The sequence below is a fragment of the Jatropha curcas genome, chromosome 8 (genome assembly GCF_041381405.1).
Source record: "Jatropha curcas cultivar XTBG-Jc1 chromosome 8, XTBG_Jcur_1.0, whole genome shotgun sequence".
NCBI classification, from domain to species: Eukaryota; Viridiplantae; Streptophyta; class Magnoliopsida; order Malpighiales; family Euphorbiaceae; genus Jatropha; species Jatropha curcas.
This window is the reverse complement of record NC_143158.1, coordinates 967,737-982,069: the sequence shown is the minus strand read 5'-3', so window position 1 is coordinate 982,069 and position 14,333 is coordinate 967,737. Positions and strand designations below refer to the sequence as shown.

At 36.3% G+C, this 14,333-nt stretch overlaps 2 protein-coding genes across 2 annotated transcripts; both read left to right on the top strand.

Moving 5' to 3' along the window:
* Window positions 1-1,719: 1,719 nt before the first annotated feature.
* On the top strand, window positions 1,720-9,572 carry LOC105637615 (TRAF-like family protein). Its single transcript, XM_012221131.4, has 10 exons — window positions 1,720-3,233; window positions 3,931-4,404; window positions 4,494-4,795; window positions 5,338-6,063; window positions 6,143-6,421; window positions 6,641-6,802; window positions 6,891-7,829; window positions 7,931-8,146; window positions 8,426-8,686; window positions 8,906-9,572. Exons 1-10 carry the CDS (start codon window positions 1,883-1,885, stop codon window positions 9,248-9,250), a joined length of 5,055 nt encoding a protein of 1,684 aa, XP_012076521.1. The 5' UTR covers window positions 1,720-1,882; the 3' UTR covers window positions 9,251-9,572.
* A 1,886-nt stretch (window positions 9,573-11,458) lies between these two features.
* LOC105637613 (ACT-like superfamily protein) lies at window positions 11,459-14,031 on the top strand. The gene is made up of 7 exons (XM_012221128.4): window positions 11,459-11,616; window positions 11,717-11,788; window positions 11,878-12,044; window positions 12,134-12,198; window positions 12,303-12,968; window positions 13,243-13,347; window positions 13,454-14,031. Exons 1-7 carry the CDS (start codon window positions 11,594-11,596, stop codon window positions 13,781-13,783), a joined length of 1,428 nt encoding a protein of 475 aa, XP_012076518.1. The 5' UTR covers window positions 11,459-11,593; the 3' UTR covers window positions 13,784-14,031.
* Window positions 14,032-14,333: the final 302 nt, after the last annotated feature.

The following is a 14,333-nucleotide window of genomic DNA, read 5'->3' as shown; positions in this document are numbered from 1 at the left end:
TATTTTCTAAAAAAATAAATCATTTTTATTAAATAAGAATCGGTGTAATTTTTCTCTATTGAGAAAACGGAAATACACATGTATAATGCCTTTATTTATATATGAATAGAAGACAACTAAAAAATATGTTATTATCACACTAAGGTACAGTATAATGATAATTGCATATACGATAAGATAATGGATAATATGTTATTTCAAAATGCTATTTAATTTCATGATTTTCAATATATGATATATCTAAAATATATTATATCAACAATATAATATAGTCGCCATTCAATTCAATAAAAATTCAACATCTTAAGCATACTAACAACATCGAATATATATATATATATATATATATATAAATATATAGTCGATCCGTAAGTTTTTTTTATATGTCAAAGTTTCTGTAAATACGTTAACGTATTTAAATTTATCTTAAATTAAATAAAAAGAGAAATTAAAAATTACTCGAATAGCAAAACAACCTAAAACTTATGAATCCTTCCTCCGATGAACTCATCTCACTCAGTGATATTCCATTTTAGTCCAACAAAAAAGTTTTTGTTTGAAAAATGTAAATTGTTGATGTTAGAGATATGCTTAAGTGATTTTTTATTTTGAGGGGAAATTTGCTTAAGTGACTTAATTATATCTCTTCATTTTTTTTTCAAATACTGGAAAAATAAAATTAAAAGAAAAACATCAAAGGATTATTAGTCTTTTTTCCTTATGGCTTCTATTTTACTTAAATTAATGATTGATAATTAATAAATACTAAAGAGGAAATGATGAAAAATATTTTTGCCTATTAAGTGATATGATTATAGTGTTGATTAGGATTCGCTTTTTTGACAAGCATATAAATTTAATTTATTAATGTATAATTTGATAACGAAGAATATATCTTAAATCTATTTAAAAAGGACCCCTCAAAAAAAAAAAAAAATCTATTTAAAAAGGAGATTTGGTATTACTAACCATGATCAAATTGATCCAAAAATTTATAAATATATAAAATTTCATCACAGACCAGATATAATTATATATTATTTTGATAAATAATATGCATATATATATATATATATATATATATATATATATATATATATATTTGTAAATAATAAATATATGTAAAATAGAACAACTAAAAAACTCAGCAGAGAGCGTTTTCAACATAAAAATTTTTATTAATTCGGTGTGTTAAAAAAAAAATTATAACCGTGTTATTTTAGGTCGTTACACTCGTAATAAATTAAAAAAAAAAATCAACAGTGAGCCTAGTCACTCGCATATGCGCACCACCGCCCAGAATCATTATCCCCTGAAATAAACCGAGCCGAGGAGGAGGCTAACGGGAAAACTAATCCTCCAATTAAACTGCCCTATCAGGCTATCACCAAATCAAAGGAACCCTCGCTCTTCTAGAATGGGTCCCTAACCAATTTCATTTTATGCTGACGTGTTAGGTTTTCCCACCCTACTGAGACATGGATTCATGTCAGGATATAAATAGGTCCCATCCTCTGGGGGCCCACACGCACGTGTACTTCGAAAGATCAACTGTGGATTATCAGGTCATATCAGTCTATCAGACCAACGGCTTGTACGCACCTGTCCTACATCACAAACCTATACCCACCCGCACTTCATCAATCCCGCCACCCCCTCACTTCAACGCAGGGGATGAGGAAAAATAAAATTAAAAAAAAAAAAACAAAAAGAAAGAAAGAAAGAAAGGAGCGCAGGTTAACTATAATGCGCCGCTGATTGTCCAAAGCCTCCTCCTCTAGTCCTCTACCCTGTCTAACCACATATCAACCTCTCTCTGCCCTCTCTCAATAAAAAATATTGATCAAACCAGGAGCAGAGGGACACAAACCCCAGCGAAGCAATGAAGCACACTTCATCTGAGGCGGTCCCGTCGTTACCATCGCCAGCTTCCTCTTCCTCCGCCTCCGCTCTAACCGACCAGTCACCTCCTGCCACTTCGTCGTCGTCGTCGTCAATACCCGCCGAGGACTTAGCCGTGGGGTCCACAAGGGACGGGAGCGGTGGGGCGCAGGAAACCGTGACCGTCGATCGTCGAGGAGAGTACTCCGCCGTCTGCCGATGGACGGTCCACAACTTCCCTCGTGTTAAAGCTAGGGCACTTTGGAGCAAGTACTTCGAGGTTGGCGGCTACGATTGCCGCCTCTTAATTTACCCTAAAGGAGACTCACAGGCTTTGCCAGGCTACATCTCTATCTATCTCCAAATCATGGACCCTCGCGGCACCTCCTCTTCTAAATGGGACTGTTTCGCTAGCTACCGTTTAGCTATCGTCAACCTAACCGATGATTCCAAAACCATTCATCGGGACTCGTGGCACCGGTTCTCCAGCAAGAAAAAATCTCACGGTTGGTGCGATTTCACCCCTTCCTCTACTGTATTCGATTCCAAATTAGGTTATTTGTTCAACAATGATTCCGTTCTTATTACTGCCGACATTTTAATCCTTAATGAATCCGTTAGTTTTATGCGTGATAATAACGACTTGCAATCAGCGTCATCATCGATGATATCGTCATCGGTGGTTGCGGGTCCAGTATCCGATGTGTTAAGCGGTAAATTTACCTGGAAGGTGCATAATTTTAGTTTGTTTAAGGAAATGATCAAGACACAGAAGATAATGAGCCCAGTGTTTCCAGCGGGCGAGTGTAATCTGAGAATTAGTGTGTACCAGAGCTCAGTAAATGGACAAGACTATTTATCTATGTGTCTGGAGAGTAAGGACACAGAGAAAACTGTTGTGTCTGATAGGAGTTGTTGGTGTCTGTTTCGAATGTCGGTGTTGAACCAAAAGCCAGGGTCCAATCACATGCATAGAGACTCTTATGGGCGGTTTGCTGCGGATAATAAGACTGGGGATAACACAAGCTTGGGGTGGAATGATTATATGAAGATGTCTGATTTTGTTGGGCCAGACTCAGGATTTTTGGTGGACGATACTGCAGTATTCAGTACTTCCTTTCATGTGATTAAGGAGTTCAGTAGCTTCTCCAAGAATGGAGGGTTGATTGGAGGTAGGAGTGGAAGTGGAGCAAGGAAGTCTGATGGGCATATGGGGAAATTTACTTGGAGGATAGAGAATTTTACAAGGTTGAAGGATCTGTTGAAGAAGAGGAAGATTACGGGTCTTTGCATCAAGAGCAGAAGGTTTCAGATTGGGAACCGAGATTGTCGTCTCATTGTTTATCCCCGTGGTAATTCAAGCTTTTTTATGGTTATTTTTTGTTCCAATTATCAATATCTATCCAATATCCTGGCTTTATCAAGTCATTTTTGCAATGATTAATAAATTCAGGAAAAATACAGAAGGCCATTCTAATATGGATAAGTAAGGACTAGTAACTTCTAAATTCTTTAGATAAACCAGACTTATGTTTTGTCTTCAAAGTTGACCCTTCATCCTGAACTTATTTGTCGTAGAATTGTTGTTTTTTATGATACTGGTTCATTTGATTAATTGGATCATGGTGGTGCTACCTAAATTTGCTCTTATTATTAATCCTTAAATTCCTGTGGCTGGAAATATTTGAGCTTAAGGGGCATACACTAGTCTATGGTACTGTAATTAATGACAATCTCCCTTTCTCTTATTATTATTATTATTTTTTCCTTTTTTTTTTTCCTTTTGCTACCATGTCTACTTCTTGCATTGTATTCTTTATGCTTTATTGTTGATCCTTGTGCTTGGCATTGTTTAGAATTTATGTATGCTCATGCTGTATTAGGAAGTGCAGAGAGACTTTGCCTGCAAGGGTGCAAAATTCTGATGTTGGGAATGTGTGAGCCAAATTGATAGTTGCTTAAATTGTGTAGGAGAGTAAATTGATGAATAGTTCCCTGCAACCTTTGTGGTTTCAGACTAAACTAATCTTATATGTTTGGTGGTACCAGGGCAGTCTCAGCCACCATGTCACCTTTCGGTATTTCTTGAAGTTACAGATTTGAGAAATACTTCCACTGATTGGAGTTGCTTTGTGAGCCATCGCTTGTCGGTTGTGAACCAGAGGATGGAGGAGAAGTCTGTAACAAAGGAATCTCAGAATCGCTATTCCAAAGCTGCAAAAGATTGGGGTTGGCGTGAATTTGTTACGCTTACTAGTCTATTTGATCAAGATTCTGGGTTTCTTGTTCAGGATACTGTTGTATTCTCTGCAGAAGTTCTCATTTTGAAAGAGACATCAATAATGCAGGATTTTATTGATCAAGATATTGAAGCTACTATTTCTGGTGCCCACATTGATAAGGTTGGTAAAAGAAGTTCATTTACATGGAAGGTTGAGAACTTCTTATCTTTCAAGGAAATAATGGAAACTCGGAAAATCTTCAGCAAATTCTTTCAAGCTGGTGGATGTGAGCTTCGGATTGGTGGGTTTTAATCTGTGGTCCTCTCTCTGCTGATATTGTGGTTGTCATCTTTTGTTATCAACTGATGGTCCATGTTTTTCCTGATGCAGGTGTGTATGAATCCTTTGACACCATATGTATATATTTAGAGAGTGATCAGTCTGTTGGTAGTGATCCAGATAAAAATTTTTGGGTCAGATATAGGATGGCAGTGGTGAATCAAAAGAATCCAGCCAAGACTGTGTGGAAGGAGTCTTCTATTTGTACAAAGACATGGAATAATTCTGTTCTGCAATTTATGAAGGTTTCAGACATGTTGGAAGCAGATGCAGGGTTCCTCGTGCGTGACACCGTTGTTTTTGTTTGTGAAATATTGGATTGCTGTCCTTGGTTTGAGTTTTCAGATCTAGAGGTTAGTACTTGTGATCGTCCATTTATTTTTTGCCTCCTCCATCTGTGTGAATGAGTTTTACATGATGAAAAAAATGAGATAAGAGTCAAACAAAAGAAATGCTGCTTTAAAAAGAAACTAATAAAAAGAAAACTAATTCCACGAATTAGGAGACCTAATCCCCAAGTTCATCTATTCTTAGTGAAAGTTATCTGGTATATCTTAATCTTTTAATGGTTGTATAATATATGTTTTTGTGTTGTTCACATCTAGGCAACATCGAAGAACCCCAGTACTCAAATGATGTAGGCTGGATAATACCTCTTTTAGAATTCCCTTTAGGCGTGTCAGAATTTATCATAGTTCTTAGCTTTGATTGTTTCACAAAAAATAACTTGTTTGTGGAAGTTAAGATTTTTTTTGGCACAAAAATAGCTTCTTTGGCGAAATTATTTGGAGGGAGGCGTTTTATGAGAAATTAGTTACTTTCTGATGTTCGCAAGGTGTGTTGATAATCATCTTATCAGGATCCAGGCAGCTAATTGTTATTTTACTTTTGTTAGGTTCTGGCCTCTGAGGATGATCAGGATGCATTAACAACTGATCCTGATGAACTCATTGATTCTGAAGACAGTGAAGGAATAAGTGGAGATGAAGAAGATATCTTTAGAAATCTTCTTTCTAGAGCTGGGTTTCACCTCACATATGGAGATAATCCTTCACAGCCACAGGTTACATTAAGAGAAAAGCTTCTAATGGATGCTGGTGCAATTGCTGGTTTTTTGACTGGTTTACGAGTCTATCTAGATGATCCTGCTAAAGTAAAGCGTTTGCTTCTTCCAACCAAGCTTTCTAGTAGTAATGATGGAAAGAAGGCTGCAAAAGCTGATGAATCTTCCCCCAGCTTGATGAATCTGCTAATGGGAGTTAAAGTTTTGCAGCAAGCAATTATAGATTTACTTTTAGACATAATGGTCGAATGTTGTCAACCTTCTGAAGGTAGTTCCAATGATGATTCATCTGATGTTAACTCGAAGCCTTTAGTTGACGGCAGTGGTGCTGCCAGCCCGTTGGAATCTGATAGGGAAAGTGGAGGATCAGAATCAGCTCAATTTCCTGTATATGAAAGATTGGATTCTGGCTTAGATGATACGACCACTGCATGTGCTGTACAAAGCTCTGATGCAAATGGGATTAGCGTACCTGGAAAAGCTCTTCCTGGACAGCCTATATATCCACCAGTAACAACAGCTGGAGCTTCTTCAGAGAATGCTTCCCTTCGCTCTAAGGTATGTTCTTTTGCCACTGCATGGAGTAATCTTCTTAACTCTTGTTTGTATAGTAACTAGTAGGAAGTTGAATTTTCAGACCAAGTGGCCAGAGCAATCGGAAGAGCTCTTAGGGTTGATTGTGAACTCACTGAGAGCCCTTGATGGAGCTGTTCCACAAGGTTGTCCTGAGCCGAGACGAAGGCCTCAATCTGCACAGAAGATTGCTCTTGTATTGGATAAAGCACCTAAACATCTGCAGCCAGACCTAGTAGCTTTAGTACCCAAGTTGGTTGAACATTCAGAGCATCCACTGGCAGCTTGTGCACTTCTTGAAAGACTTAAAAAACCAGAGGCTGAACCTGCTTTGCGGTTACCTGTAAGATACCTTTTTAGAAATGTTTTGTCTTTTATTTATATGGATTATTTTGCTTCACTGGGGTGTGTTGTCAAGGCAACATGAAAGGAATCACTAAATATAAATAGGGATATTTTGAAGCTTCCGCTACAGTTTGTTTATATCATATGCATATATTCTTCTCTTGTTGTATGTCACCATACATTTTATTGAATAATTATGATACCTTTTGTTTCTCAGGTTTTTAGTGCACTCAGTCAACTGGAATGTGGCAGTGATGTGTGGGAACGCATTCTATTCCAATCTTTTGAGCTTTTGGCTGACTCAAATGATGAACCTCTTGCTGCAACCATAGATTTTATATTTAAAGCTGCTTCCCAATGCCAACATCTTCCTGAAGCAGTATGTTTTTCTCTCAAATTTCTTATTATATTTTTTCAGAGAAATTTTCTTCCTGTATATATTTAACATTCTTTATTTTACCCTGTAGGTAAGGTCTGTTCGTGTTCGGCTAAAAAATTTGGGTGCTGAGGTGTCTCCTTGTGTTATGGATTTTTTGAGTAAAACTGTAAATAGTTGGGGAGATGTTGCTGAAACTATACTTAGAGATATTGAATGTGATGATGACTTTGGGGATGACAGCACCTCATTGCCTCGTGCTCTTTTCATGTTTGGTGAAAATGGGCCAACTACTGAAAGGTTGAATGTGGTGGATGACCAGGCGTTTCATGCTAGTTGCCATTTTTCTGATATTTATATCCTGATAGAGATGTTATCTATACCTTGTCTTGCTGTTGAAGCTTCTCAAACATTTGAGAGAGCTGTAGCTCGAGGGGCCATCCTTGCACAATCGGTTGCATTGGTCTTGGAAAGGCGCCTCACTCAAAGATTGAATTTCAATGCCAGATTTTTTACTGAAAATTTTCAGCACGCAGATGGTGTATTAGAGGCAGAAGCCAGTGAACAGCTGAGAATCCAGAGGGATGATTTCAATGTTGTTCTTGGCCTTGCTGAGACATTGGCCCTTTCAAGGGACCCTTGTGTGAAGGGGTTTGTGAAGATGCTTTACACAATATTGTTTAAATGGTATGCTGATGAGTCATACAGAGGAAGGATGCTAAAGAGACTTGTCGATCGTGCCATTAGTACTACTGATAATGGTCGTGATGTGGATTTAGACTTGGATGTTTTGGTTATTTTAGTTTGTGAGGAGCAAGAAATTGTTAAGCCTGTCCTAAGCATGATGCGGGAGGTTGCTGAACTTGCTAATGTGGATCGGGCAGCTCTTTGGCACCAGTTATGCGCTAGCGAGGATGAAATCATTCGCTTGCGTGAAGAGAGGAAAGCAGAAATTTCTAATATGGTTCGGGAGAAGGCAAATTTGTCACAAAAATTGAGTGAATCAGAGGCCACTAACAATCGTCTCAAGGTACCTGATATATTTCAATTGATGCTATGGTCTAGGGGTATCCTATTGAATTTTTATCTGCTTTTAGGATCTGCTAGTATTAATATCTGTAATGATGACAGTCTGAAATGAGGGCTGAGACAGATCGCTTTGCTCGGGAAAAAAAGGAACTATCTGAACAAATACAAGAAGTTGAAAGTCAGCTTGAGTGGCTACGCTCAGAGAAGGATGAAGAAATAACCAAACTTATGACTGAGAAGAAAGTTCTTCAGGATCGTCTTCATGATGCTGAAACACAGATCTCTCAATTGAAGTCCCGGAAACGGGATGAATTGAAGGTATCATACAAGCATATATACATTCCTCCATTTACATGCTCACACATAGTCAACCCTCTCTCTGCATGTCATTCTGTTCCATGAGCACTCCGTGAAATCCAACTGTGTCATGCATGCTCCTCTTTTTCTCTGTGCATCTTTCCCTTGTTTTAATGTGGTTGAGCTCCAACGCTTGTTTTTTGTTGTTATACTTTGAAAATTTGGAGCATCAGTTAATCACTAGTTTCTTCTTCAAAATTTTGCTGCTTTTTTGACAATGATGACTTTTGAATGTGACAGAGAGTGGTTAAGGAGAAAAATGCTCTTGCTGAAAGGTTAAAGAGTGCTGAAGCTGCACGGAAAAGATTTGACGAAGAATTAAAACGTTATGCCACAGAGAATGTGACTCGGGAGGAAATACGTCAGTCATTAGAGGATGAAGTTCGGAGATTGACTCAAACAGTTGGGCAGACTGAAGGAGAAAAGAGGGAGAAGGAAGAGCAGATTGCTCGGTGTGAAGCTTATATTGATGGGATGGAATCAAAATTGCAGGCTTGCCAGGTTCTTGCTTTTTTACATATTGTTTGCTTGTCATCATATCTTAGTCAAAGTCACATAATTTTCCAATCGTTAAAAGCTGGTTTGTGAGAATTTTTTTAATTATCTGTCGTCTTTATGTCACACTGGTTTTTTCCCTCTGTGCATGTGAATTATTAGAGACGTTTTTTTATTTTATTTTATTTTTTATTTTATTTTATATTAAATCGCTTGCTTTTGCAGCAATATATTCACACTCTTGAGGCATCGCTTCAAGAAGAAATGTCACGACATGCTCCTCTTTATGGTGCTGGACTGGAAGCTCTGTCAATGAAGGAGTTGGAGACAATATCACGGATTCACGAGGAAGGGCTCAGGCAGATCCATGCCCTCCAACAGCGCAAGGGGAGTCCTGCTGCCAGTCCTCTCGTGAGCCCCCACTCCCTACCACACAATCATGGTTTGTATCCTGCTACTCCGCCTCCAATGGCTGTTGGATTGCCTCCTTCACTAATTCCAAATGGTGTCGGAATCCATGGCAATGGGCACGTGAATGGTGCAGTTGGACCATGGTTCAGCCACACATAAAAATTCATGGTTGCAGGTTCCTTAATGCCAATTTAGGCATTTGTTTATCTCATTTGCGGGGAAAGGAGGGCGGGGCATCACAATGTGATGGGATGCCCTTTTTTATTTTTTGAGTTATTTGTTGGCATTTTGACTGGTAGGACTATTGGAACACTGGGGAAAAAAAAGAATAACACGATATCAAAGTGAAAAAGGGGGAAGGGCAGTGGTTTAGGAAATGAATGTGAGAAGTTAATCCAATAGAACTAACAGTTGGAAATGTCATTACTTATTTGCTTCTTTCTCATAAAAGTTAATTATAGGCCACTAAAAGTTTTGTTGATTTATGGGTTTCATTTACTTCACTTCTTGCCTTGAAGCTTTTTTGTCTTTAAATAATTCAACCCAATAGTTCAGTCAGCCATTCTAATACACTAATCAGTAATCTCTTCTCTTTGGTTTGTTTTTTCTGATTGTTCTCTGTCTTGAATGGCGATCAGACCGTCACCATGCAATATTTTTCTTCTCATTTATTGGTCCTTTGATTCTCGTTATTTTTTAGCCTCTAAAAATAACTAAGCCAAAGGAAATCTAAGCAAATGTCTTGTAGAACTGGCTTCCAGATTCCTGTTAACGGCTTTGGCGGGAATCATTTTGTTTTGAATTTTTTGGGCTTGATAGCTGTATAGTTCTACCAGACTACCAAATTGTCCCGTCTGGGCCAATATGTGAAGTTCTGCGCCTTGGGTTTTGGTGCCCATAGGATTTGGCCCAATTAAACAAACGTGCTACTCAATATTTCCTATAATAAAATACTAACCCAACTTTTGATCTGCGAGCCTATCTCTGCATGTGAGGCCCAGCCAATTATATATTGAAAGGTAAGAAATGTAATTAGACACCCTTCCCATCTAAACCTGGTGCGTGGGTTTATCATCCATCGAACTGATTTTATAAAATTATTTAGTATAATAAATGAGATTGTTGTTGACAATTCACGAAAAAAATGGTAAAGAATTATGGCACTTTTTTTTTTTTTTTTTTTTTTTTTTTTTTTTTTTTTTTTTTTTTCAAATAACAATCAACTATTAGCTTGGTATATACATGTGTAAGCTAGTATTTTCCTTAAAGAGAGAATTTTTGAATGCATTTCTTATATGCTAATATATACGTTAACTTTTGATTGTTTATTATTATTATTATTATTATTATTATTATTATTATATTCAGATGATATTTTTAGAAAATCAAAATAAGGTTTATTATTTTATTTTAATTTTACCCTTGTCTAATTATTTGCATTGAACTTTGTTTCAATGAAATAAGCATAAGTTAAAGGGTAAATTAATCTATTGTTCCTATTTTTTCTAAAAATAAGTGAAAATTTGTCAAATTTAATTGAACAGAGGGAGCAATTAGCTTGAGAGTAAAAAGTGCTAGATCTCAGAGTTACCGCTAAATGATGGGAAAGAGAACAAAATGCTGAGTTGGAATTTTAAGTGTGAAACAGTGAAAAAGAAGATAAAATAAGCTAATATTAATGTACACGATTTGTGAGTCTGTCAGAGAGATAATGATGATAATTATCAACCCAAAACGTATCGTGATGGAATAGAGTAAGAGATCAGGAGGCTTGGAAAATTCCCATCTTCCCCTAAGAACGCACGATGATATTTCATTTGCAAATGAGTGGAGGAGGTTGGATTATTTGCATTTGTATTATTATTACGCAACACAATTAGGTATTTGGTACATAGAGAGCTTGGACATCGGCGATTGGACGTTTCATTTTCTCTACTTCTTCGCAAAGCTTATCCTTCAAAATCGGAAGGTTCTAAAATTGGTCACTTGAGTAAATTCTCGCTACATGTCATTGCAAATACCATTAAAATGTGATACAATAAGAGGTATTTTTCAGCTTACTTTGTTCAAATAATATTATCAATACATTATCTTTTTTTTTTTATTAATTGAATAATAATAATAATAATAAAAGGCCCGTAGGTTTACCCTTGTTGACTTTACAAGTCGCGGCTATACAATTAAGAAGGAGCCCCAAAAGATTAGGATTTAGGAAAGCATGGAAAGGAAAAAAGAGGAAAAAGTCAAATAAAAACGTGGCCGATTATTATTATTTGACTTTTAAAACGTGTCCTTCTCTTACACCTTTCTCTGCTGTTTCTTCATACTAATTTCTAACAATCTATTTAAATTCATTCACATTTCAAAATAGCAAAACACAGCTCTGTCTTTCTAATATATTTGGGGAACTCATAACCTTTCCATCACTTTTGCCTATTAATTTTCCTTCAGCTCCTGATTCCTCTTTTTAGCCAGTTTCTGGACATTATCAGGTTTTTTGTTATGAGCTTGGCTTCTCCCACCATGTAAGCTACCCTATACTTCTATGTTCTTTATCATTCATAATCAGTCTCTCTCTCTCTTAATTATATCTATAGACCAAAACAAAATTTTCTTAATTTGCAGGATGAACAAAGTTTGCTGGCCTTACTTCGATCCTGATTTTGATAATCTCCCAGAGAGGATATACGGACCCACGTATGTCTATACTTAAAAAATACATTCCATTATATTACATTTTATAATAAAAGTTTGATAATCTTCATTAATCTCATCCATTAATGCAGGTGTAGAGTGTGTATTGACAATGAAACCATGGAAGATTTCACAGTAGTAAAAGTTGATAGTGTGAACAAGCAAGGTCTTCTCCTAGAAGTTGTGCAAGTCTTGACAGAATTGAATTTGAGCATCTACAAGAGCTACATTTCCTCAGATGCTGGATGGTTCATGGATGGTAAGAATAATATTAATTTTGTTTTTTTATAATGGAAATTTAATTCTATATTTTTGTGATTAATTAGTTCCTTAATCTTCTTTCTGTAGTTTTTCATGTCAAAGACGAACACGGCAACAAACTAGACCAGAGTGTCATTGACCATATCCATCAGGTAATCAAATTAATTAATCTTCTTAATCTATTTTCAAACTATTGATTAAATCAATTAATTAGAATTTTAAACTACCTAATTAAAGCGGGAAAACATTAACGCAGGCAATAGGTACAACAAGAGAGACACAGAGTCCGGCGAAAGCAAAAACTTACGTGAATGATTTTTTCGATATCCATGACCATTCAAGCGAGCACACCGCCATTGAAATGAGTGGCGCCGACCGGCCAGGACTATTCTCCGAGATATTGGCAGCTCTCGTTGATCTTCACTGCAACATTGTAGAAGCTCACGCTTGGAGCCATAACGCTCGCCTTGCTTGCGTAGCCTATATTTCCGATCAATCCACCGATAATCGAATAGATGATCCGCTCCGGCTAGCCACCATCGAAGACCACCTAACCACTGTGATCCGTGCCTCAGGGGCTCATCCGAATAACCAGGAAGTGAAATCAGGTGGAATTGTTGGAGTCGAAGTCACCATGACTAATGTAGAAAGGAGATTACACCAACTACTGCTTTCACTTAGGGATTTTGATGGACCGCCGGACTCACCAACGTCAGGATCCGGATCAGTATCGGAAAGTGAAGAAGAATGGAGGAAAACGGTGGTTTCGATAGAGAATTGCGAGGAGAAAGGGTATTCTATAGTGAGTATAGAATGTAAAGATAGGCCAAGGCTTATGTTTGATACGGTGTGCACGCTTACCGATATGCAATATGTGATTTTTCATGCTTCGATTGGTTCTCGGGATGATTTTGCGTTTCAGGTATGTAAATATAATATCTTCTCTTTAAATTTGTCAATTTTTTCTTTATTTTTTTTCATCCAACACTTTTTAAAAATATAAAATATTTCATTTCAATTGTATCCTTATTTAAATATCTTTTATCTTAATTAAATCAATATTAAATTAAAAAATAATTTAATCAATTATTTTTATTTTATTTTAATCAAAGTCATCCGATCATGTTTTTAAATGATGTTTTCTAAAATGAATATTGTTATTGATGAATTTAGGTCTGGCTATTTTGCAATAACAGGAATATTTTATTCGACATATTGATGGATACGCATTAAACACAGAGAGCGAAAAAGAACGAGTAATAAAATGCTTAGAAGCTGCTATAGAGCGACGAGTTTGTGAGGTAATATACAATATTAATTATTATCGATTATATTAAAATTTTGATTTGATTTAATTATCTTTTCTTGTACATTAATTTACAAGGGTTACATAAATTTGTTTTATAGGGGTTGAAATTAGAGTTATGTGCAGAAAATCGAGTGGGATTGTTATCTGATATAACAAGAGTGTTACGAGAGAACGGTCTGACTGTTGTTAGAGCAGACATAGCAACGCAAGGAGAGAAAGCAGTGAACGCTTTCTATGTGAAAGACATGTCAGGCAATGAAGTTGATAAGGAATTTATCGAGTGTATGAAGAAGGAAATGGGTCTAATAGACCTTGAGGTCAAAAATGATATGAGATCACCAACTTCTCGAGAAAGATCTCCTTTTTCTATTGGAGACATGTTTAAATCCCAAATTGAACGTGTTTCTAATAATTTTGTTCCAATTTAAGTGAATCTTGTAAATATTTTTTCCAAGTATTTATAATTTAGGAAGATCGTAGAATCGGTAAAATAAAATTTCTTATAATAGATTAGGTTTGTAAATAAAGTATTTAGGATTGTAAATAAGATCTTCACATTTCAAATGTTAAAGAAAGTGCCTTGTCTTCCGTTGTAAGGAGTTGTGCAGGTGCAAATAGGTTGTATATGAATTCTTTATTTTATTTTAGATTGTATATAAAAAACTATCACGTTGAATTTGATTGTTTCAATTATATATGGTCTATTCTCAATTAATTTTTCTTCATCTTTGCATTTTTCTTTGTATTTATGTATTTTAAGAAGTAATAAAAGAAAAAAAAAAAACAAAATCCATCTCCGAAAAGCAATATTTGGTGACACCGTTTGGACTTAAAAATGTGTGAGAAGGTGAATACTGTGGAAGATGAAATCCTATTAAGTGGGCCTAAAATGTGCTAGGCGACATCCACAAGCACTGAAATATTGAACAGGCTCTGAGTTTTGGGCTGGGCTTAACAAATGCTTTATAAATCAAAGGA

Coding starts and splice junctions, on each gene's coding strand:
- LOC105637613 (XM_012221128.4), top strand. CDS start 11,594: ATGAGCTTGGCTTCTCCCACCAT. Junction 12,199..12,302: donor TCATTGACCATATCCATCAG/GTAATCAAATTA, acceptor ACATTAACGCAG/GCAATAGGTACAACAAGAGA. Junction 13,348..13,453: donor TAGAGCGACGAGTTTGTGAG/GTAATATACAAT, acceptor TTTGTTTTATAG/GGGTTGAAATTAGAGTTATG.
- LOC105637615 (XM_012221131.4), top strand. CDS start 1,883: ATGAAGCACACTTCATCTGAGGCGGTCCCGTCGTTACCATCGCCAGCT. Junction 4,405..4,493: donor TGGATGTGAGCTTCGGATTG/GTGGGTTTTAAT, acceptor TTCCTGATGCAG/GTGTGTATGAATCCTTTGAC. Junction 6,422..6,640: donor AACCTGCTTTGCGGTTACCT/GTAAGATACCTT, acceptor TTTGTTTCTCAG/GTTTTTAGTGCACTCAGTCA.